At 33.4% G+C, this 24869-nt stretch overlaps 1 protein-coding gene and 1 non-coding gene across 2 annotated transcripts; both read right to left on the bottom strand.

The window, feature by feature from the left end:
• Positions 1-8547: 8547 nt before the first annotated feature.
• TRNAP-UGG (transfer RNA proline (anticodon UGG)) lies at positions 8548-8619 on the bottom strand. Its single transcript has one exon. It is a non-coding gene; the product is annotated as a tRNA-Pro (tRNA).
• Positions 8620-8803: 184 nt separating this feature from the next.
• On the bottom strand, positions 8804-23291 carry LOC140005295 (pantothenate kinase 2-like). The gene is made up of 22 exons (XM_072046077.1): positions 22744-23291; positions 21882-22094; positions 21662-21717; positions 21096-21212; positions 20125-20244; positions 19948-20042; positions 19768-19861; positions 18663-18794; positions 17433-17545; positions 17066-17258; positions 15860-16068; positions 15283-15327; positions 15133-15181; positions 14237-14319; positions 13182-13298; positions 12872-12935; positions 12005-12151; positions 11726-11884; positions 11457-11540; positions 10657-10851; positions 10166-10237; positions 8804-9337 (listed from the first exon to the last, which is right to left on the bottom strand). Exons 1-22 carry the CDS (start codon positions 23060-23062, stop codon positions 9248-9250), a joined length of 2766 nt encoding a protein of 921 aa, XP_071902178.1. The 5' UTR covers positions 23063-23291; the 3' UTR covers positions 8804-9247.
• Positions 23292-24869: the final 1578 nt, after the last annotated feature.

The raw sequence follows: 24869 nt of genomic DNA, 5'->3' as shown, positions 1-24869 counted from the left end.
CTATCTTAATTATCCTCCACCTTATATTTTGTATGTGCCACTGCTATTATGAATCCTAATATAATTATTGTCAGTATCAATGGCGACAAGAGTTCCATGATGAATTTGCAGAGTTGGCACAATATATGTGAAAATCTCTCAGTCAGAATTATGGCTTTAAACAAGCGCATGGTGATTTGATGGAAGGATGGATTCCATTTATCCATAGTCAAACACATAATATATAGGAAATACTTCAAAAGAATCGAAAATGTTTACGATGTATATACCAATTTGTCGGAGGAAATGTTGTGATTCCTAAGTTTTTTTTTTTAGTTGCTAGGGAAGACTAACTTGTCTATTACAAATTTACAAGGCCGGGTGTTGTCACCCCCCATGAGATCAAAGGACATCTTATTGTGTGGCAACTATGATGGCTCAACTAGCAAATGCACCCCTGGTTGTAGGTTCTGACTCTGTTTTGCCAATGCATCAGCACACTGATTTCCCTCTCTCTAGTTTTGAAGTCTGTTTCTAACACCACCTTCCTTAGTCCCATCTCCCAAAGTAGTTTTAAACCTTGAGCAATCGCCCGCAGCTCAGCCGATAAACCCAAATTGATGCAGAACCTTTGTAACCATACACTTTTATCATCTCTAAGTAACCCTCCTCTTCTTGCTCTTCCTGGGTTATTTGTAGAAGCACTATCCATATTAATTTTAACCCAACCCAATGGAGGGGTTTCCCAAGTTGCGAATATATATATTTAAGATGTGATTGGATATAACTTGTCATTATTCTCTAATTGTCTTACTCCTAATCCTGAGACTAGTATTAATCCAATCTCATCAGACATTAAAAGTGACAGAATTTTCATGATGGATGTGTACGTCACGTGTAAAACTTGAATTTTAAATTCAAATTAATATTATCTGTTAGACTGATAGTGTATACATTATAAGTATATTGATGATTAATTTAAAAAAAAAAGAATTGTAGATGCCCCAATAATGAACCTATGTTCCTTAGGTAGAAGTTCTAAGTGGAGTAAATCTAAGACTATAAACATTCTTGTCTTTGCTCGTAGCTAGCTCTAATGCCACTATAAAAGTAAGTGGCAGATATTTTCACATAGGCATGAAGATAGAGACATTTGTGAAATTGAAAAAAATGTTTGATATGCCCAAATTAGAGTAGTTTGGCTTAAGGAAGGCATGGTAGGAATCAGCCATGTGTTGCATCTATCAAAATTAGATAGATCAAAATTATTTGGATGTGGCGGTGGTGGTTAAATAGGTGCTGAAATATATCTATCAAAATTATTTGGATATGGAGATGGTTAAATGAGAGGATAGATTACATAGTTTCTATGAATCCAACAGTCAATCAAATATGTATACATAGATTCTATCAATCCAACACTTAGTGAAGTATGTATCTATGAAAATAAAAATTTTCAAATAATCATAAATTGATTTTTTTTTTCCTGAACTGTGTATGCTTCTAGTTTTCCTTTATCTTTTGCCTATGCTTCATGCGAAAGATGTGTTTTTGAATAAGTATTAGTGAGGTAAGCACTTAAATTTGTTTTGATTTTAGTGTTTTTGCTCAGCTTCGATTTTGGTGAGAATATAGAGTGTTGTCCGATTAGATTCCTTATGTTTCATTGCTACCAATTCAATCTCTCATTTTTACAAAATATTAATGGAATTAATCACATGCATGGCATGTTTACCATTAGCAGTTACTATTTTGGTCCCTTATATTTAAGGTTTCATCAACCAATTTAAATCCTAATCCATAAAATAAATTCAATGTAAAAATTTTTTAATGAGAAACTTGAAAGTTCTAATGAAACTGGTGCATGCACCGCATTTGTACCATTAAAATAAGGAGTAGGAAAAAAATCCTACAAATCCAATTACAATTTTATTAACTTTTCTCTCTTAATTTTCCAAAATCCCTAATTATTAATGCATTAATTCATAAATTTTGTCTACCCTCTATTTATCTAATTACAATATCCATAATTTTAATATTAACAACACTGAGTGAAAATTCATGAATTTAAAGCCTCTATTACGAATATTAAAAGGCTAGAAAAAGAAAATCGATAGAGTTGTGCTTAAGGCTTGTAGGTTCTTTTTTCTAGTAGTACACATGACCAACTACAATAAGGTTATATTTTCTCAGCAAGTTATACATTAGATTTATTTTATGGAGACAAATAATTAACTTAATATGCGATGATATATAAGATATCCAAATGGTCATATTAACAGTGTTCTTGTGGTACATATGACCAATTCCATTAGAGTTTTTCTAATTTTCTATTAACTTTCTTTCTTTTGTAAAAATGATGGACTAAATTAAAAAAATAATAAATAAGAAACCAAATTGGTCAAGATCTCAAAGATAAGAGACCACATTCATTATTTTCCTTTTGGTGAAAAGTAATAAAGAGATTACAAATTCAAAAAATATATAGTTGCTGGAGTCTTCTTGACTCTAATCTTTGTTAATCTCTGAATTCACATTTAACTAATATGATTTTGCCTAAACAAAGGCCCCGTTAGAATTGTTTGCTTTGTTAAAATTTGAGTCTAAATGACTTAATTCCTTAAAACATTCCTTGAATAGGAAAAATAAATAATTGTTAATAGATGAAGTAGACTGGATTCATCTTTCTCTATATAATGAATTCATCTCTTATTATTGAATAATAGTAATGAAAGATGGAACAAAATATACAGAAGTTTCACTAAGCGAGCTTTTTCTCAGTTTTAATGAAAGTATGTTGCAATGTTGAATAAAACTTTTCAAAATTGTCATACAAACTCAAAATGACCATGGTTAAAGTGTTAGAATTTCAACTCATGAATTTGCATCTACTTAATTATACCATGATGAACTATATATACCTTAAATTGGTGATTGCTGGGATGCACATTGGAGTTTACAAGTATCTTGCTTGGTAATAACCACACTTCGTCATTTTTTTAAAAATTTTGTCGTAATAGAGACTTCAAATCTTACAAGGAAGAAATGGAAAAAAAAAAAAAAAAAGTGATTAAAATCACACTAGGGATCTCATGGTCACTTGACCGATATCCCTATCGATCACTTTGGATTCATCAATTAAAACAACAGGCTTTTGCTTATTTATCTATTTTTATGTGGAGAATTAGTGCGATGGGAGTGATGTAATTTAAATTGCAGCATAGTGTCAAAATAAAAGAATAATTGATGGTAGAAGAACCATTATATTTGTTACAAACCAAAGAACAATTGCGAGATCTCCAAATTATATCTATTAAAAATAGTTCAAGTCAAGTATTGACTTCATCAAGTGTTTCTCTTGGTACAGTTAACTTTAGAATTCAATGTTTTCTTTATATATGACATTCCTGTGAAAGTTAAATTGCATAAAATATATTTATCATATCCTCTAAGATATATTTTAACTTCAATATTACTTTCCTTTCAATTCGTATAAGCAACATGAGGGAGGTGCTACGATATATGCATTTAGATGTTTGAGATAGTTTATCATGTCCAATTTAGCTAATTGTTATTCTACTGTATTGTATCTAAACAATCACTAATGGTGTAAATACAATGCATGCTATCAAAACTCTTCAAACCCATGAACAAGGTATGCAAATTTTTTTGCTGCTAAGTTAATACATGAAACAAATGAACTCTAGGTTTTTAGTTCACCATTCAAACAAAACAAGCATATCTTTTTCATTTCCCTATCTTAGACTACTTTGGAAGTTGATTTTATTATTAGGAAATGCACCTTCGCTAACATCTATTGTAATTATATTAATCCAACGATAGATATAAGGGTGGCTGGGTAGAGGTAGCCGTCCCCCCAAACTTTCCAAAAAATTACATTTAAAGTTTTAGTTTTAAACTAGAACTTTATCAATTTTGCCCTCCCTCACCCCCCAAAACATATTTATCATTGGTTTTGTTAATTTCCTTTAATTTCTCCTTAAAAAGAGTGTCCTAGAATAAAAAGAGCTATAGTTTCCTTAGATTAAAAGTGTTAATTTCCTTTAATTTCTCCTTAAAAAGAATGTTCTAAAATAAAATAACTCTAGTTTCCTTAGATTAAAAAGTGTCTCACAATAAACAAACTCTATTTTCCGTATAATATAAGGTAACAAAATTTTAGTTTCTTTGTTAAGGTAGTTTCTTTATATCAATTAATGTTAGGAAAACGTTATACAAATAGGATACAAATGAAAATATTAGAGAAAATTCAACAATGGCATGCAATAATTCTATTTATACATCATCTATATGAAATAAAAAACAAAAAAAGAGAACAACCATGCATTATTTATGAGTTTGAAGCCAACTTCTGAAGCCAACAAATTTCTTGAGCAACCATGCATCAACATTTTGATTTTTCCCAATTTCCTTCAACTAATCTCAAACATCCACTTTTCCTTAAAGGTAAGTCTAATTTTTTCCCCTTTACAATTCCTTTAAATATATTTTGATTCATAATCATTAATTTTTTGTACATTTATATTTATTTTAAGTTTGTCATTTAGAAGTTTTTGATAATTAATTTATCAATTATTCTTACTTTTAATTTGTATCTTAAAAATTTAGTACTAATTTGCATAGCCTTAATATGATTTATAGAATTTAGTTAATTTTTGTATGATTTTGGCCTGTGAGTTTATTTTATCTTTCATAGTCAAACTTATGAAATATTTCAAGTTATAAAACAACAAAATAAGCATACCTCCAAAATTTGATTTTCTTGCCCATTTATTGATCACATATATTGAGAGAGGATTAGTTCAAGAAATTGATGCTAATTCAATATTAGATATATTTGATCAAGTGAAAGAGCAATGAGCACAATTTCATAAGCCTCGTACTGATATGAAATAGTGGAAAGTCTAATTTTATATTTTATTTTATATGGTGTCTTTTATTATTAAAAACATTTATTTGTTAATTATCATCTATTGAATTTTCATTGTAAATTCATGTACTTTATTTGTTAAGATTTTTTATCATTTTCTGAATGTCTATTCACCTGTTGATTTAATCCCTTGTCATAAATGTTTAAGTGTTATGATATATCATAATATCCCTCAAGATTCTCCTAAGCCAAAATTTTGCGTCCGTCACTGATAATATCTACTTCCTATTGAGGAATGTTATGATAAGCAATAACACATAAATATTTATAAAACCAAACTATCTATATAGTTTTGCTGCATCTTCATCTTACTTATAGCTCAGGATCAAAACAAAACGATGGCAATCTCTCCAATGTTAGAATCAACTCTAGTAAAATTAAAGTGAGGTCCTCCAAAATACAAAATACAAAATCACATAGTTATACTAAAAACATTTTTTTAACAAATTACGATTTATCGGTTTCTTCATCCAAAAGTTTATTTTTGAAAATATGTACCATCATGCATATTAAAAACTTCGTTTATAATTAATAGTAACCAAACAAACCAAACCAAACTCAGGGCATTTTCAAGCAATGCCTGAGGCCTCCAGTAATCTAGTAGAAATGAAAAATGATAACCACATTAGCATTCTTTATTAAAATATTAGAGAAATGAATTGCACAAATAAGTAAAATAATTTACAAAGTATCGTCTCCTCATTCCGAATCTAATCTGGTTATAAGAGGAAAAACTCATTCCAAATGGTTAATTTACTTTACTCTCAATAATAAACTGCAAATATAAGGAGTGGTTTTAGTTTTGACGTTTCTCCATCACGAGGAATTAAGTGAGTATAGGATGAAAATTACAAGTTACTCTCTTTTGTCCACATTAGATTGAGTTATGATATAAACTCTTTTTCATATTACATTAAATCTTAGTATGAACAATTACTTGAATTTCTTCTCCATTGTCATTCCATTGTTTGTAAGTAGCTTACTTTTATTAGAAAAAGAAAAGATCTTGTTTGTTAGTAACTAATATTTATTGAAAAAGAAAATGTGGTATATGAGTAGTTAACTTTTATAATATCCAATTAGGAGAGAAAATACAATTTCTTGAATTTCTTTCAGCTATTATCTCTCCGTTGTTTAGAAGTAGCTAATATGTAGTTAACTTTTATAACTTCCCATTTGGAATAGGAAAAAAAGATATTAGTTGCTAACTTTTATGGCTTCCTCATTCAAAAAAAAAAAAAATATTTCTTTTTGAATTTCTTCTATCCGCTCTCTCTTTCATTTATAAGTAGCTAACTTCTATGGCTTCTCTAGGTTGCAAGATAATTTCACAAACCTCCCCTACGGTTTATGACAAATGCAAGTAATTCCTTTCTTATTTCAAAAATTATGTTACTTCCCTTGGTAGTTTAAATGACTACCATACTCTTAAAATTATTCTATGCTTAAATACAAAAATACAAAAGAAAAAGTAAAAGAGAAGGCACTCACACTTTCTTGTTTTAAGTTTCTTTATTCCCTTTTCCATATTTAACTTGGTCAACCTAAAATCTCAAAATCCCTTAGTCAAGTCTGTACTCGCTTTTCGTAAATAAAGTGTCATTGTAATAGAACTGTACGATTAGGCTCCAAAACCACTACCTTTTTTCTCATTCTCTCTCAGCTTTTTCCTTCCAACAACACCAAATGTTGAGATTCTGGTTCCAATTATGACAAATCAAAAGCAGGGTAGACTTTAAAAGTTGAAAATTTAATAGAAAAATGCCCTCTCTAGCCTAGAAAATTTAGTTTTTATTTGTTAGTAAATATGATGATTTTTAATTGTTTGTTAGTAAATATATTGTTTGTTTGTTTATTCAATTATGAAAGGTAACTAATTGCTTGAAAATATTGTTTGTGCTGAATATGCTTGATATTGTAGAGAAGCCTATTGTAACTCTTTAAAAACAAGATTATACGAAGTTTTTTTCTCATGCCATTCTTAGTTTGTTTACAGAGCTTATAGAGGTCATTTTAGAATATTTATAGGCTATATTTGGCATGCATCATCAAATCGGATTTTTGTGCTATTCAAAACCTGGGGGTGTAATTGTAATATTTAAAATTAGAGGGTAGTTTCCTACAATTGTCATATACCTCAGGAGAGGTTTCTGAAACTATCCCCTTGGTCATTTATAGAGTTTTTTTGCCAAAATAACACTCTTTCTAAAAAATATTCCCAATGTGATTCACTTTCAAATTTTATTCTCAAATCGATGTTATTGTTGCCACTTAATTACCCTGATTGCCATGTAGGATAACAAGAAAGGAAAGCTTTAATCTAGTATATAGTTTCCAATAAAAACTAAAAATTTAAACTGTTTTATTATAGAGGCACAAGAAAATTTCATAACTTTGATAATTTCCTTATAATTATTTAAAATAAATTTTACCATTATTGACCTTGCTATTATTGCTCTCTGCAATTTTTTTAAATGTATCAAACTTATTGCATATATTTTTTCAAAAATAAATTTGCAAAATACAAAAATTGCAATGAACATTATAAGCAATAATAAGCAAAAGTTAAAAAACTTCAAGAGTATCATATTTGTTTATGTTATGCTTTCTACTCCTTGAAAAGTACTTTTACAAAAAGTAATCAAACTAATGCAATTAAGATAATGCTAAAGTTTCTCAAAAGTAACACAAGCCATTAATTGATATTGAATAAATGTGCAAAAATACTTCAAGTATACGAGATTATTTGATTATGTGATAGAGAGGCACTACAAATGAACATGCTTATATTGAGCATGAATTTATGTTGTTACGTAGTTTTCCTCTTAGACATTTTATCAAGCACGCGGTGTGAGAAATCATTTGTTAAAGCAATTAGTATTCAAATTTTTTTGAAGGCCATAGGAATGTTCCAAAAACTGCACAACAGAAAAGACAAGAGAATAATCTTCATTTACCTTGAAATTATCAATTCGAGGAGAATATTTTCATCTACAGATACAATATCAGGAATGATAATGAAGTTTTAGATGTTGTTAATATAAATATTGACTTTTAACAATTACATTTGACAAGGAAAAATAACGAAAGGACAAAAAATAATGAAGGAAAAAAAAGTGGGTAGGTTTAGAGAGAGAATCAGGGAAAATATTAATTGGGAAAGAGAGATAGTATGTGCCTCTATCTCTATCCTACCACATATACAACCTATGTGGAAAAAAAAGAATTATAAAGGTAATAAATTTTAAAATTAGGTTACTTTGGGTATATGTTTCAAAAGAAGAATTATTTTGGCAATAAACTCGCCATTTATAAGTTGCTAAGATTTATAGTTTCTAATTTGAAAAAGGAAGAAGGCAATACGTACGTAACCTATTTGGCTTCTAATTAAGGGGGGAGGGGGGGAAGGGATTTCAAATAAAAGGAAAAATCAAAAAAATAAAAGGAAAGGTCTTGCTGTTTTTTGTAATGGCTACTGTACTCCATACTCTATAGTGTATCGGTCCAAAAAAGGGAAAGAGGACTCCGATTAGAAAAGTGGAAAAATGAAACAATAGGATGAAAATAAAAGGTTTCACTCTTGTTTGCGTAGACGGAAATGCTGTAAATTATACAAAGGGGCATTCCGAGAATCGAACTCGGGACCTCTCGCACCCAAAGCGAGAATCATACCACTAGACCAAATGCCCAACTTGCACTTCGAGGTTCTGAAAATTTTATAAATAACTTTTAAAAGGTAATCAAATTTACACATTATTGACTTTAAATATTCCTGACGGAAATCTGGAGTCTAAACTTGCAGTTGCAGAAAAGAATTTACAATAACAATTAGTTTACTCTATATGTGATCTGATAAAACATGCAACTTACAGGTCCAGAAAATCAAAACCCATCTTTGATGAATTATAGATTATCCAAAGTATTAGAAAAGTATCCAAAGTATTAGAAAAGTATTAGAAAAGATTGGCCGCATCAACCTTCTTACAAGAATGTTGCATGACTTATCATGTCAAGGGAGAAACAAGTATAGAATCTCCTGACTTGATTTCAGAAATGTTATCTATTTAATTATCACATCAAGTCCTTGTCATTTGATGAATACTTCTGCTCTACATTTCCAAGCTGTACAGGTTTTGAGGCACTTGTATGGATGCCCAAAATTCAGAACATTAATTCACTTCCTAAGGCACTTTTGGTTGCTCTATAGGTATTTCATCAACAAATCCCAATCCCCAGTTTGAAGATATGGAATCAAATCCAAGATGCTGCACTCAGAGGAGTTCTCTTTTCCACTGGTAAGATGCATCAGTGTAGCTTTCAACTAGCTGGTTCAAATCTGCAGACACAGTCGTATATGCTCCCTTTGATTAACTTTTCAGCCAACCGTTGATTCTTCACCATGGCAAGCTGCAACATGAAATTGAAGTCATTAGATGACAAGTTCAGTTTAGTAAACCCCAATCTGCCTCTGGTATTTGCCCAATATCAATATAGGCACGTCGTTATTACTATCGTTGATCATTATTCCGTGTTACTAAGCACCTTTTAGGTCAAAACTCAAAAGCTAACGATTATTTCTTGAAACATGAAATCTATTCAGTATTTAAACAACCATATCAAAGATATAATTGTATTTGTAGTTGTACATACATATAAACAATGTACAAGAGAGCAACAGATAAAAAGTTTAATGATTAAAGGGTAGAATCCATTCAATGTCGAATGTGAAAACTATTAACATCACCTGGGAGCCTGGGGAAGAGATGAGGATATAAAAGCAGAACCAAACAAGTAGTGGGAGAAAAATGAAGGGTGAAGGGTGAGAGATTTCTGGAAGAAGGAAAGACAATAAATGAAATGAAAAAGGAAAAAAATGAGAGAAAAATTAAAATTTGAAACTCTTTAACATTTTTGTCCAAGAATGGAGTTAAGTGACACAAAATGAAGTTAACAGAGGCGTCACGATACCACTGGAGAGGGCATCAGATGTTGCACTAAGTATATAATTGAGAAAGCTGCTTTTTACCATTACTGTCCTTCAGATAGAAAGCATCCTCAATAGGTCAAAGTAGAACAAGATCTCCATGAACTACTAGTTGAGTACATGAATGCTATTGCTTAATTCAGAGGAGCACAATTTTTTTGCAATCATCAATTCACTATTAGCAAGTCAAGTCTAAAATGAACAATATTTTTTACGTGTCACAAGAATATTGTGGAATAGAACAATCCTACCTTAAGAGCGTCACATCTGAACTTTGCATTGAAATTTGTATGTAACGATCGTCCCATGCCCTCCAAGATTACCTGCAGGAAAACAAGCTTAAAGAATTGATGAAAGCATTACATTTAACCTTTACTAAATACGTGTTTCCAAAGAATTGCTCAGTTGCCCCAAGTTCAACAAAGAAATAGGCAGACAAATTAAGAAAGAGTCATAGAAAACAAAGGCAGAACTAGACCTGGGCTAGGGGTAGTCCTTAAGACTATTAAGTATTCTAGAGCTGATATGAAAATTCAAAAGTTTTGATTTTCCATTGGCTGAAATTGGTTAGGTCCTGAACAACTTTCCAACCCATCAGCCCCCACACCCCACTCCATAAAATGGTGTACTATTTAAACAAACACACAAAGGTTCTAAATCGTACTTTCCTCTTTTGCCTATTTCTTCCAAGATGATAACATGGTCGAATTAAAAAGAACACAGAGTTGGGGAAACATCATACCAAATCAGCCTCTTTGGCTGCAGCAGCCAACTCTGAGCTAACTTGTCTCAAGTCGATGCATGGGCTTCCACATCCATTCTCAACCACCATCAAAGGAACAGAAGATGAACTATCTATGGAACCATCTTGAATATTGATCATAGCATCCACAAGTAGGCCACCTGCTTCAGCAGCCCTCCGGAGAATGTCACAATGCTGTAAGAAAATTGTCAACCATCAGAAAATTTTCAGAAGAGAAAGGGTATGTAAAAGGAAGAAATGCTAGAAAAAGCTTGATCAACAGATGGGAGAGGCAACATGAAGCAGAGAAAAATTGATAGATCAAAATGAACGTACTAGGAACAAATCAAGACATATTTAATCAGACCAACCACTACCCAATTATAGCAGAAAGCGAAATGCCTTAAACTAAAAGTTCATTCGAGAGAAAGAGAGAGGGTTCTAGAAATGAGTGTGCAAATAGAGAATTTATTGATTCTAGAATCCAATAATTATCTACAATACCTTTTTTCTTTCTGACACCTATTCTGCACTTAAAAAAGTCCACCACCACTTTGGAATACAAAGAAAGAGAATACATCATTCAACAAGAAATTTAGGTCCAGAAGTCCAACTAGTAAAGAATAGCTCCATTTTCCGTAATAGGTCTCCATACGGAAATTTCAGTTAGTCAGTAGTCTGAAATAAGTGGAAGTACTTGTTTCTGTAGCAGCAAGAGGTAAATGAGTTGCTGAATAAATTCAGAAACCTTTTGAAGCGAGAGAATACTTCCTGATAAACAATTAGAGGTTCTTACACACCTTAGCAGCCTCGGCAACAATATCTGGTAATTCCATTGCAGTAACATCATTCAATGCTGGAAGGGAATTTGCTACCAGCACAACCTGCAAAAATGTTCTCATTAACTAATCCATAACATAAAAATGAAAACAGGCGATTTCTCAACATGGTAAAGAAAAGCAATTTCCAAGCCACAACTACCATGCAAACGACCAGGATAAGGCTTCTTGAAATCTACAGGTAAACTAACATATTTGAAAAATACCTCCAACACCTAAAAAAAACTTACTTCAGTTCCACGACGGAGAAGCTCCCTTGCTAGGGGAAGCATTCCAAGAATGATATCAGCACCTGAATTGTCTACAAAGAGCAAAGCTCTTTTATGTTGGTAAGGCTTTTTGTCTCCAAAGCCTAGCATTCTCTCTTTGAAAGCATCAAAATTGTCAACCTGGAAAGCCAGTGAGTTGAAATCTCATAATACAGCAAATTTCCTTTCTAAAATAGATCATTGAATGTCTTCAATATCTATTTTGAGTAGTTTCTGTAAGAAAGTTTTCATAATACTTGCCCGCCAAGGTCTTTGCATCTTGTTGCGGCTCATTCTGTATATTTCAATGATAGTTCCTTTGTGATAAAGATCAACACAAGCACGAGAGCCCCAGTCAAAGATGTTTGCAGCTAGGACACCTTCAACAAGTTTAAGCAGTCTTGTTTCCTGCAAGAAAAAAGAAAATGAGGAAATTGGAGAAAAGATTAGAGGGATGTTTCAAGATAGTAAATTTTTGACAGCTTTATCCAAAAATTTGGCACTAGTCAACAGAAACTAATGTAACTAATGTGCAAATGGTACATAAAATTACAGTCCTCATTGTTCAGCTACACCTTTGGATGCACTAAGCAAAAGCAAGTATCATAATAGATGTCAAATAGATTTTGAATCATTATGATTTGCCAAACTTAAAAAATAGGTTAAAGGCATGGGCGGATCTAGGGTAGGTGGCAAAAGATATGGATCTTACGATTATGTTCTCTTTCCCATAACAGAAAATGAACAATTCTGGTGATATCGTTACAAAGTTAAATTTCACCACCCCTAATGTACATATAAAGCTTCCATCTAGTGCATAATGCCTAATCTTGTATATCACCAGCAAAAATATTCTAAAACCTTGGCTGTGCCATTGGTTTGAAAAACGAACTTATCTAACAGCCGAACCATTTGAAATGGTAGAAACTTAAATACTCAAATCAAAATATAGTTTTAAAGGACAATATGAGCTATTAATTTCTTATCCCTCCAAAGATCCTTATTTTCTTTTCCGTCATTGTCTTGAAATACACAATTCCAGAAACAGGAAAAGAAATTTGTAGTATAGTTATTCAAACCCCAAAACACTGAGTAGCGAAAACAGCAATTTCATTAAATAAAAGATACCTCATCCATACTATCAATCTCCATAAGCAGATCAGGTAAAACAGCAAGTGACGCTTCATTCTCCCTGCAAGTACAAAAATGGGAGTTGACAGGAGAGATTGCACGGGCAAAATAACCAAGCTTGTAGGACAGCTAATGAGGCAGGACTTATGCACTGAGTGTAGCCGAATAAATGAATTAAAGAGTAACAGCTAAATTCCTTAAGTTTTATTAGAAGGATTATGTAGAATGTATGAAGATCGTGTACTGGTAAAGTGACACAATGAGCGTGGCTCAAGTTTCAAATCAATATATTTCAGCAAAAGCCCACCTCTGTTTTATGCTCCTGTAGGCATCAAAAAAATGAAATTCTCTCAAGCACTCTTCCCTTAATTCTAAAAGGTTTGCGAGCCCCAATTTTCCATAAGCTGCAGGCTCCTCCATCAACCTAAAAAAAACAATCCAAATGATGATGGTTACAACAGTCCAGTACTAGAAAAAGTTGCATGCCCGACATGTAGACACTGTAAAATAAGTAGCACAATACGGATGCCAAAATAAAATGCAAAAGTTAAAAACATTACGTTCCTGAAATATAAAATTTGACATATAGGCGCTGTGAAAAGGAATACTGGATAAGGTGGAGCTTGAGAAAGGTAGGAATGTGAAGTTCATAAGAGTAGTAAGGACATCCTGGGGATAACAAAAAGGGGCATTACACCAAAAGGGGACTCTTCTACTTCGTCAATAATTTGGTAGTTAAAGTTTTGGGAGGTCAAAACTATGGAAACTAAATAAAGACTTTGCAACAGCTTGACTTCATCCCAATTTTTTTTTAACTACATTCCTTACGGCAGAATTCTCCATAGCCACCTTAATTAAACCATAGAATAGAAATCAGTTTGCACGAGTATACACAGAGAAAAATGGTTAGTACAACAAGCACCAGTTCTTGAAGAACATAAAGAGCCAAAAGGTAACATATAAAGAAAACAGACAGAAACTTGTAGATGAGGGATTAAATAAATAAGATCTGTCTACTACTATATATGCACTTGTCGATACTGAACCAAAAAACACTACTAACATCGTGCATGAGAGAGAGAGAGAGAGAGATGGTGTTAAGGATGCAGGGAGTCTTTAGTATCAACATGAGTGTAAGCAGTTTAGTAACTAGCAGTAGTATTCAGACGACCAACGTGCTGGATGGGCTCATTCCACTCTTGAACCAAAGAACATTCGACCAACTGAAAGTTCTTCTACCAATGCAATTATAGTAGAACAAAAACAAGTTGCCAATATTGTTACCCAAACCTCTCATCTAGGATCTAATTTACAAGAGAATGAAGCAATGAACATTCAAAGTACATGGAAATATGAAAGTACCTTGCTAAATGAGCAGAAAATGCGCGAGCAAATGCATCACCTCTTCTTTTAGCATCATCTGTACCACCTTCACTTGCCACTGCCTGTGAATTCCACATCAAGATTACAGGTTGATTTTGCTAACAAGGGCTTCAGTTGTTGCTAATTCCAAACAAAGTATGACAATACTAGGCAAAAAAAGAAACAAATTTCAATCTCATGCAACCAACTCTTTAATTTTCCATTATGAGATTTTCCTTTTAAGAAATTCCAACTGAAAGTAAGGCATACACAAAACCTAAAGAGGTATGGGGAGAGACAGAGAGAGAAAAAGAACTGAAACTCAATAATTGATCTTTCTGAGTCCATCTCTTATGGCCAAGATTACTTCCCGTTCTCATTTCTTTTTGAGCCCAAAAGCTCCCCAAGAATGTCATTGGCAGATTATACCATGTAATTTGCATCAATTACTCCTTACCAAGGCAAACAAAATTAGGCACCATTGACAGGGCACCAAAGAATTGTTGCTTATGGGAATGATACCACTGACCAATAAATATATTTATAGCTTCTAATAGGACAGAAAGTTCTGAAAACTGAAGAGACATATTATTGTGTCCTTCAAAAGTTTAAATTCCAGAGAGAATTACTTGCTCTCCCGTGGCCTACTAAATCAACAAGTGCCCAGGCTAATATATGTTCCATTCACTTTCTTACATACCAATAGTAAAAGTAAAAAGAAAACTTGCTGTTGGCCTGTTAAGGTTGAATATCAAACAATTATATTAAATACTAATTCAACATGTTTAAAGATGAATCTGTTCTCAGATGAGTATTCTTTTTCTTTTCATTTATCACAAGAAGCAGCTTTAATATGGGGGAAGGAAGACAATAGAACAAAAATGTAGGTTGTTCACCTTGTCAACAAGGTCAGGCAAATGCCCTGACAGCACAGTGAACCAGTACCTACAGGAAAACACATAATTGAATAGTGAAGACTCCAAAATCCTAGAAAGACTTATAGAGCATAGCCTTTTCAATTAAGCATGCTGATGGCGTGAGCTCACTCTAGTTCACCAGGGTTTGAGAGATCTATTGTGTTTGGCTCATACCTGCAAATATGCACAACATTAGCTATTAAAGGTACTACTACAGTAACTAACCTTTACAAATAAGTCACACATGCTTATACTAGTTCAATCGATTCCTAAGAAACAATGAGTTGAGAAGGTTGGGCAGAGCGGGGAAGGAAATGAAATTATGGAAACATCATGTGCACACTGTTACCGAGACGGCTGTGGACAACACATTGCAAAACCACCAGTAGGTAACAGTTGGTATTTTCCTAAACCTTAGCCAATAAATAAACCATGACATGAAAATAGAGAGTTGAGTCCAAACTAGTTCCAAGAGAAAGATATCTCCTCTCAAGGAAAGAAGTCAGTTGAAATTAACCACCAAATTACAAAATTAATAAGCAAGTAAAACAAAAAGAAACCAACAATGTGAGATAATACGACACGATTTTAGAACCTGGAGGTCCTATTTCACCTCCTGAGAAACTGAGTAGCCCATAACAGAGTCTAGAACTAAACTCGAATAAAATTTGCAGCAAAAGCAACAAATTTCGAAAAATCTGCTTACATTTTCGGGTCTGCCAAAAGTGGAAATACCTCCAAAGTTGGCACCAGGTGGAGAACGCCAACATTTAATTTACTTGCATCTGGTCGCAAGATACCCCCTCTGGATGATGGAACTTCAAAGCCTCCAAGGCCGGTAGTTCCAGGGGGAGCCATTGGAACAGGAGCTGTAATTTCAGTTCCCTTCAGAATGAACTTTTCCATCCAAGAGATCTACGAAAAAATTCACATATTTTCTTTAACATAGCCCACAAAACCAACACAGGTACAGTAGATACAGTACACCATAAACATTAATTTCAAGTCCCATGTTTTCATTTGCTCAAGAAAAAATAAGAAATAATATTGCTGCAGAAACACGGTACTAAAAGAAGAGAATAAAAAAAAATCCCATATGCATGCTTGCTACCAAAACTATCAAGGTTTCTGAACAAGGAAAAATTTGTGGTCTCTAATCTGGAATCTGGAAGGAGTGACAGTAATAACATGGAAACTCAAGAAACAGACACCTTGAAGTCTACAGTATTGCCTTAAGAACTAATTCACAAAAGTAATTTTCATAGTTGGCATTAACTCCAGGTTACTAACCAAAGTGAAACATCAAGAAACACTAGACATCCTGTTACACTAAGTGAAGAGAGATCAATTACAAAGAACATGGCAGACTATGACGCAGTTAAATGGACATTTTAGACCTTGTCTGCTTATTAAAAAATTGGATTCCAGCATCTTTCCCATGACACATGGTCCCAGCTAGCTCCACAGGGGATATATTCTATGCCATGATCATCCAAAAGATTATCAGAAAAGATGGCAGGAGAATAATTATGAGAATATCACAAAAGAGAAAGGAAAAAGTAGGATGACAAACACAGCAGGTAGGCCATTTCTGATCAGAAGATCACTTTTCATGCAACTTGTATGTGCAAGTCTAGTAACACCAAAACATGGAAACTGAAGTATCTCATTTGAAACCCATTTATGAAAATAGAACCAGACATAAATTCTCTGGAATATAGATCAAATCAAACTAATACAAGAAGGAAATTGAAAGATTTGTTATATTTGCAGAAAACAAAAGCCAGGAAACCAATCAAACACGGTATATTACATGATTCAACGCCAAACTCACTCTTGAATATGTGAAACCAAAGTACATAGGATCAGTAGGTAGCTATATATTCAACCTAGGCATCAACCAAACACTTGCCTTCTCATTCAAATCTCCCAGGGGTGGCCCATGAACATTGCCTCCAATATATGGTGCACCCATCGGGAACCTTTCTACCAGCTGATGAACCATCAGATCGTCTAAACCATGCTTTTCATAGCTCATAAATGCACCTAAAGCTCCAAGAAACCCTTCATGTCGCAAAAACATAGCTTGTGATGTTCCCTTCGACCTAATAACCAAACCAGGAGGGAATGAAATAATGTATTAAAAAATAACATGAACAAAAACCAAACATTGAAAAGAAGAACAAACTGAATAAACGTGAACTGCATGGTTTACAGTAAACAAAATATTAGTACTTGTTATCATATTCTTTAGATAGTTTACATATATCCTCAGTTACCAGAATTGCACAGCAAATGAGATCGTGTCCATAGTATAAGCATGGCCCCTTATGAAAAATCCACCAAAAAAAATCCTTTTAAGTCCAAAGCGCAATGCATTCAGATATGATATCTACAGAAAAGAAACTGTAGGTCAGATGGACATCCAGAATTATACTCATAAAGACCAAGAATATGATGGCAGAGCTTAAGAGAGACATGTCACAATAAGCAAGAACTTCACAAGAGAAAGAAAATAAGCAGGTAAGTAGCAAATTATAAGTGAATAAGTATTTGGCGAGATAAGCCAACTGCTATAAGTGTTCAAAACCAAGATCATTTTCCATCAGACTTTTACATATAATAAATGGAGAAGACATATTAGCAATTAAAGTACGTAAAGAATTAATTACAGAGTCAGAAGACTCACTATGATATTACAATTTTCTAGAGTTGCTAATAGGTTGTTGCTACTGAACTTAATATCTTTTACAATTAAAGGCAGAATCCTACACACAAACTACAACCACAATAAAGCAGTGAGGATATAATGATGTTTCAACGGCAAGAGTAGGTAAAACATCAGTCATCAAACACTGCAGGAGTGTCATAGACTTGTCAAAGCAGCATAGTACATGATGATACATATAAAGGTAAACGAAGCACTAATACAGGGTTGTCTACTCCTAAAGTTCAATTGTTTCACTCTGTCAATCAAAGTCCACAATTTTTCATTTGCTGCCTCTCAAGCTCTTTCTTTCCTTTTGGGCATCCATCTAACCTCACAACCTGAGGCTCTGTATATCTTGAAGCTTCGACCACTGAACTTGTTCTATGTAATTAGTGTACGAAAACTACTCCGAATATCAATTTTGCAGCAAGATAATAGTTTTGTGTCGTGGAAAGAGTTGATTCATCAATCTTTAAGTTGCGAGAAATTATTTCCTTCTTCAACATTATTCCTGAAAGTGCAAACAACATTGCACATTTCTCTGTCCTCATTTACAAACTCTCTAGTTGAGAAACAAGATCGTTAGTAAAGATGAAGTAACAATTCCTATTTGCTGAACGAAGACAAGTAAAAATTAAGTTCCCTGAAACTAGTTTACACAGTACAGCATGCTATTAGTTTCTGCTCCCACTCAAAATCCAATAAAATAGAAAAATTTTAGAAAACTACCTTTGCAAAGTATTCTTAACGGGAAGGTATACTATTGAAGTATAATTTAACCTGCAGCCTTGGAACTGACCTGGCCAATGTTATACGAAATCATTCGGAGGAGGGACAAAGAAATATCTTCAGGTCTGTAGTCTTCAAGATCCTTATTATCAGAAATTGCCTTGCCGAAACTAGAAGCAATTGTTGATGCTGAAAGACCAATCTTCACAATAAGACATAAGAGACCAGTCAACTTAACATAAAAGAAATTTTAAAAGAGATCATATTCAAGAAAGCAGTTACAATATATCTGCATTGACATATTTCTCAAAAGGCAATGTTATTTGCTGGCATTCCGAACATTGTATTTTATTCCTTGAGTTCCCAAAATTACCCTTTGCCATCAGCCGCTCATCATGTTTCATCTGCCACTTGCTCATGTCCCAAATTCATGGACGTTGCTTTGCCAAATTACACTCATCTTTCCTCATGGATGGCAACTCAACATAGCCTTCTATCCCTAATAATCTCTTTTTCATTGTAATCTCTCAGTGTTGCTTAAAGCCTAAACCAGCCCCAGGATTTTTATTTAGCCTCAATGCATTCAAATATCGCCAACTATAGCCACCAATTACAGTGTAAATTACTACCCCCTCCAAACGAAGATCACCAAACTTCACAAAATCTAACTCACAGTACATAGTACATATTCTAATCTTTACTTAACTGCAAATTCTAAAGAAAAGAAAGAAACACTAAATTAACTTCAAATACTTTCACAAGAAAAAAATTATAACAAAAAAACTCAATAATCAAGAACTATTGAATTTTTTTTTTTAAGTTTATCCTTCAATATAGTGGATTACCCATACTCAGATGCTCCTTAATATTGCAAGTTTCAGGAATATGGTTCAATTTTGATCTAAAGCACTACATATTGAATATTAAAAGAGAGCCACCACCATCACCAAACTTCAATGACTGGCCACAATTGCAATACTTAATTTAGTACCCAAGAAGGATAGTTTCATGCATTCAATCAAAACTAAGTACCCAAGGAACACCAGAAGCTTTTTTAGGAGTGTGAATGTCATTAACCATCCAAAGATACGCTCAATTTATTCTTTAGACAGCCAAAAACCCATACATGGAATCGTAATGTGCGGAGTTAAACATGGTTTTGAAACAAACTGTACCTTTGAATAATCCATTCCACCATAAATGTCTCCAACAAGCATGTCGATGGTTCTATTATCACCTCTTTGACTCAGCTCAAGCAGTTCATCAAAGCTGGAGATTAATTAAGACTAATAATTAGAAAATAAGTTTAAGTTAAGCTGGGTACCGAATCAATATATATTGGAGACAATCATCACCTATTGCATTTTGTTAACAGTTTTCCCAATCCCCAGTAGGTACCACCACCAACATTCGTTCCACTAACCCGCTCAAACTTTCCATCACCGTCAACCTGAAATCAATATTATAAGTTTAATACTTGTTCGACCCTAAATTCAACCTCAAAATCAAGTGAAGAAGAGTAGGAATAATACCTTTATTATACTGACACCAGATCCAACATTGACAAGAAGATAAGGAAACAGATCATTTTGGTCTATCTGCACAAATGCTTTGTGACCCTCCATATGAGTGAAAGCTTCATGACGAATTGCCTATCAAGACCGAGTCCAGTTACATGGTATGATCATTGAAATCAACAAACAGAAGGCAGAATAAGTTATTTCATTCTCTTTTCAAGACTATTGCCATTTTAGCTCACCAAATTGTTAAGAGACTAAATCCATACAGCCTGGTTGAGTCTCACGTAAAACTGGAAAACTATTTTGTTTAGACTTTATTTGTTACGCTATCACATGCAAAAGGAGCACATCAATCATAATGTTTATATCCTCAGAAGATACCTAGGCCGAAGACACAAACAGAATTAAGAGATAAGGAGCAGATAGCATGCCCTTGGCAATAACGTGATTACATCCTAACAATTAGTAATCAAGCTCCACGAAGTGCAGATAATTGCAGAACATAAAATTGGTGGCTATGAATGGTGGATCCTCATCCAGAAATTATTGCATGTGAAAAGCTTCGTACTCTTTTTTTGAGTATCTACAGATAGAAGTACATACAGCATATTTACCCTCTCCACATTCTTAAAAAAAGAGCATTAGTAATCTTTTAGCTCTACAAAAAGGAGGGAAAAAAAAAATGCACAAGTATACACCCATAATTTTTAAAATTTACTAATATTGTCAGAAGCAATTAAGCTAAAAACAATAAAGATGACAATGGTCCATGACCAAAATGTGCACTTGCAATTTAGTGCAGAGTTGGGTTCCTGTCTCATGCTATGAGAAACTAGTCTAAAAATAGTTAAGCTGGCACTAATTACTAGCCAAAAGAAATGCTCTGCATGCATATTATTACAACAATTAACTATCTGCATGTGCATTATTCAGGGATAAACATCTCAAGGGCTCGATGAAAGCTTGCTGAGTTCTGATCGCACCTTAAGCAAAAAATTTGCACCAGCCACCAGACAATTCATTTCGTCTTCTTTCTCTATGCTGACTCCAAGCCTTTCCTTAAAGAGATCAGCATACTTGTATGCCCCACCACCTGTAGCCTTCTCACCAATCCAACTAGTTAGTTGATATAGCACATTCCAGTACATGCTAACCATAACATTAATGACCTGGTCAAACTTTAGGATGTAATTTAATCAGGTAAACAAGTTTTGAACTTAACAATTTCATTGAGTTTTGAACTAAATGATTTGACTGATAGCTACACAACAAAATACCAATCTCTGCAACATAGACCAGAAGGATATGCAAAATCACTTGCGTGTATGTGCTATTGTATTCTCTAGATGGCATAATTGGTGGAACTAATATTTTCACACTGCATTATATACTTGATTTAAGGTGATATCTACACTGTTTCATCATTTCAAGTTCACTTGCTATGTTTCAGTATGCTAGTTGCATACGTTTGCAGCTGGAGTAAAGTGAACATGCTTCAATATGTCAGTCGTATATATTTGCAGATGGAGTAAAATGAACATGAATTCACCTTAATTACTGCATTCTCATTTGAGACTCCCGAATGCCAAAGGTGAGCATCCATACCTATCCATTTCGAAAACAGGGTGAGAAGAGATGTGCAAAAAAACATAACCAAGATCCAGTTATATGGGGATGAAAAACTGAAGCGTACACATCCAAATACCGATATGAATTGACGCCATCGATGCAAATAAGAAATTTGCAAATTGAACATGGGAAAAATGTACCTCCACAATGAAGTTGCTTGGATGAGATAAAGTCCAAGCATTGGTTAATCTTGTTTGTCTCAAACTTCACAAAATGGAGTCGCCCCCCAAGGACAGGGTAACTTCTTCTGTTACCATTAGAGATTCCTAATCTCTCCTTGATCGTCTTCTTTATCCTGTCATTGACTGGACGATCCTCATGTCTTGAAAAATAAACCAACTTGATTAGAGATCCTGCAGCAAAACAATTCAAATTAACAAACTTCAACATAGAGAGCAAATACAACGACCACATTTAACATTTCTTGCAAACTAAATGGGCTTAAACAACACAGCATGTCATGACTAACAGAAGAAGACAACAGTGATAAGAGTGTCAATTAAAAAGAGTTCTACAAGAGTAAACATTTCAATGGCATTGCAGAGACAACTGTTTTAAACAATTCTATCACATAGTTTTTCAACAGTAACATCAAACTTGGTAGAAGTAGTCAGTCATAAAGGTTTAACTGCATTCATCATCTGGTGCAGACTCAGAGTGCAGAATGAAATCAAACAGGATAATTTAAACAGAGGCAGAGACAACCAGCAATAGAAATCCTATCTCCACCACCCCATGAAACTCACAAAAATAAAAAACTTAACAATTAATCAACAATTAACCAATTAAACCACATTAGTGACATAATAAAGACCAAAAACGCCATTTTGAAGGAAACAAAAGGAGAATCAGAAAAAACAAAGAAACAGGTACTAAAACAGCTAAACTTCACCAACAAAAACCCTTTACAGAATACAGAAAAAGCAATGCCAAAATAGACAAAAAGAAATAATAAAAGGTGCTATTCTTGGTCCAAACAAACAATAAAGCTCAAAAATGGACCTCCAATATCCAGAGCCAAATGGGATATATCATCAGACTGATTAGGCAAAAGAATTGTTGGGTCCCTCTCCTCAAAATTCCCCTGAATTGCAGCACCACTGACATCCAACTGTGGCCTAGAAGAAGATCTGTGAATTGGGTTTCCCCCTATCGGAGCCATATCTTGCTCCCCTCCTCCTTCTCTTTGTTCTCGTGCTTCTCTCTCTACAAAATCCTTGTCAGACTTATTGTTGTTTTTGGTATTGTTAAAACTAGTATTACTATCATTTAGGCAGTCATTTTTTGCAATTGTTTGTTGGATTTCTGTTAGATTAGCCATTACTCTTTCCCAGTTTCTTCTCTAACTGCTTCCTACCTCCCCCAAAGCTGCTATCCACCTATAACTTCTTTAGTCAAAGGGCCTTTTTTCGGTGGGGACCTTGCTATGGATTCAGACAAAATAAATGGTAATATTTAAAAATTGTTTCGATGGGTTGGTAGGATGAACTAGCAAGTCCCACTGTTCAGTACTTGTAATCTTTGAAGCTACCAAAATCGACCACCAAAACCAATCTAAATTTAGCCATTTTCACCTTAAGACTGGATGAGGAAGAAAAGGGTTGACGTACTTCTATCTGGAATGGGATAAAGATTGGATTTTTTTTGTAGTAAGTAATGACTTCAAGAAACTGGTGGCTTTCAGTGGTTGAATGAAATAGATTAAAGGGAAAAAGAGAGAAGGCTCTTGTTTCTTCTTTAGCCTCTATGGTGAATGAAGAGCAAAGGATTTTAATCATTCATGTAAAAAGAAGGCAAATACAGTTGTATTTTAATTTTGGAAAATTTTGAAAAAAAAAAGGGAATGGGAAGATTTATTATTTATAAGGAGAATGGGTTTTGGTTAGAATAAAATAATTGATGAATTCATTGTTAAATGACTAAATTATCCACATAGGAGTGTTCATTTTTATTTATTCAATACCAATATGTGCATTTTAATGAACAAAAATTGTAAACTTTAATCAACGTAAGTGTAAATCAAATTGTGTACATATCAATTGATATCGATACACATATGCGAAGGAAAATGTGCGCGCGCGCGCACACATACATATATATATATATATATGACTATTTGTAGACACATGAATCTAGTGTTTATAAAAATGCACCTTGATAAGAAATTATGTGTACATACAAATATGCACATACAAAATATATACAAAAACATACAAGTATATGCTCAAATGTGCATATGAGTACATGCAAGTATTCGTATATGCACATACTTAGACAAAAATGTTTTAGTCAATCAACAAGAATTTTATTATTATATTTCATGAAGAGTATATCACGATCCATTTCTAAATTTTACAAAAGTTACACTCCCCTTATGCATAAACATTCTTTCCATTCCTATTTTTCAAATTTTCCCTTTATTTTTATGTCCTATGAACATCGTTGTTTTGATATTTTTAATTTTAATGTGCATTCTCTTAGTTTTCTCAAGCATTTTAATTTGCATTGAGTAGTAGAAAAAGAAAAGGGAAAACTAAAAGTATAAAAGAGGACATAAATATCTGTGCCAATTTATGAGAGAGGCGTAAGAGAGTGTATGTTTTGGGATAATTACCAAAAGATGATGATCATTTTGAAAACCTTGGCTAGGGGTATGATAATTAGACATGCCTCCTCCACTTTTTGATAAATACACTTGTCTCTTTTGATGTTTGTTAATGACTTAAATTAACATGAAATTAAGATTCACTTTCTTTTTTTTTTTAAACCTTTTACCTCTTTTCATACCATTTTCACCTCCAATTATTAAATTCAAAATTCGAACCTTACATTTAATAACTGGGAGCACTCTAAGAGTCCTGCTTAGTAGTGCATATCATTTGAAAAGAATTTAGGAATAATTTCAGAAACCTCCCTTGAGGTTTCATAAAATATCACCTAGCTCCCCTAAATTTTTCAAAATCTCACTTAGCACCCTTGAAGTGATATTAGGGCCATATACTAATATCAAAGGTAATAAATTGTCAATAATACCCTCATATTTAAATTTTCTGAACTTGTTTTTCTTTCTCTAAATTTCCTACTTTTCTTTAACAATGTCTATACAAACATACAAACATACATACATA

The sequence above is a fragment of the Coffea arabica genome, chromosome 4c (genome assembly GCF_036785885.1).
Source record: "Coffea arabica cultivar ET-39 chromosome 4c, Coffea Arabica ET-39 HiFi, whole genome shotgun sequence".
Taxonomy (NCBI): Eukaryota; Viridiplantae; Streptophyta; class Magnoliopsida; order Gentianales; family Rubiaceae; genus Coffea; species Coffea arabica.
The sequence above is the reverse complement of the archived record's forward strand: the minus strand, read 5'-3'. Positions and strand labels throughout refer to the sequence as shown.

What these genes read in the sequence shown, in the direction of transcription:
- LOC140005295 (XM_072046077.1), bottom strand. Translation starts at nt 23,062, where the DNA reads ATGGCTAATCTAACAGAAATCCAACAAACAATTGCAAAAAATGACTGC. An exon ending in TTTGGCTCTGGATATTGGAG is followed by an intron (nt 22,095 to 22,743) that starts GTCCATTTTTGA and finishes GTTTTGCTGCAG; the next exon opens with GATCTCTAATCAAGTTGGTT. An exon ending in CTGGTGTCAGTATAATAAAG is followed by an intron (nt 20,043 to 20,124) that starts GTATTATTCCTA and finishes TATTGATTTCAG; the next exon opens with GTTGACGGTGATGGAAAGTT.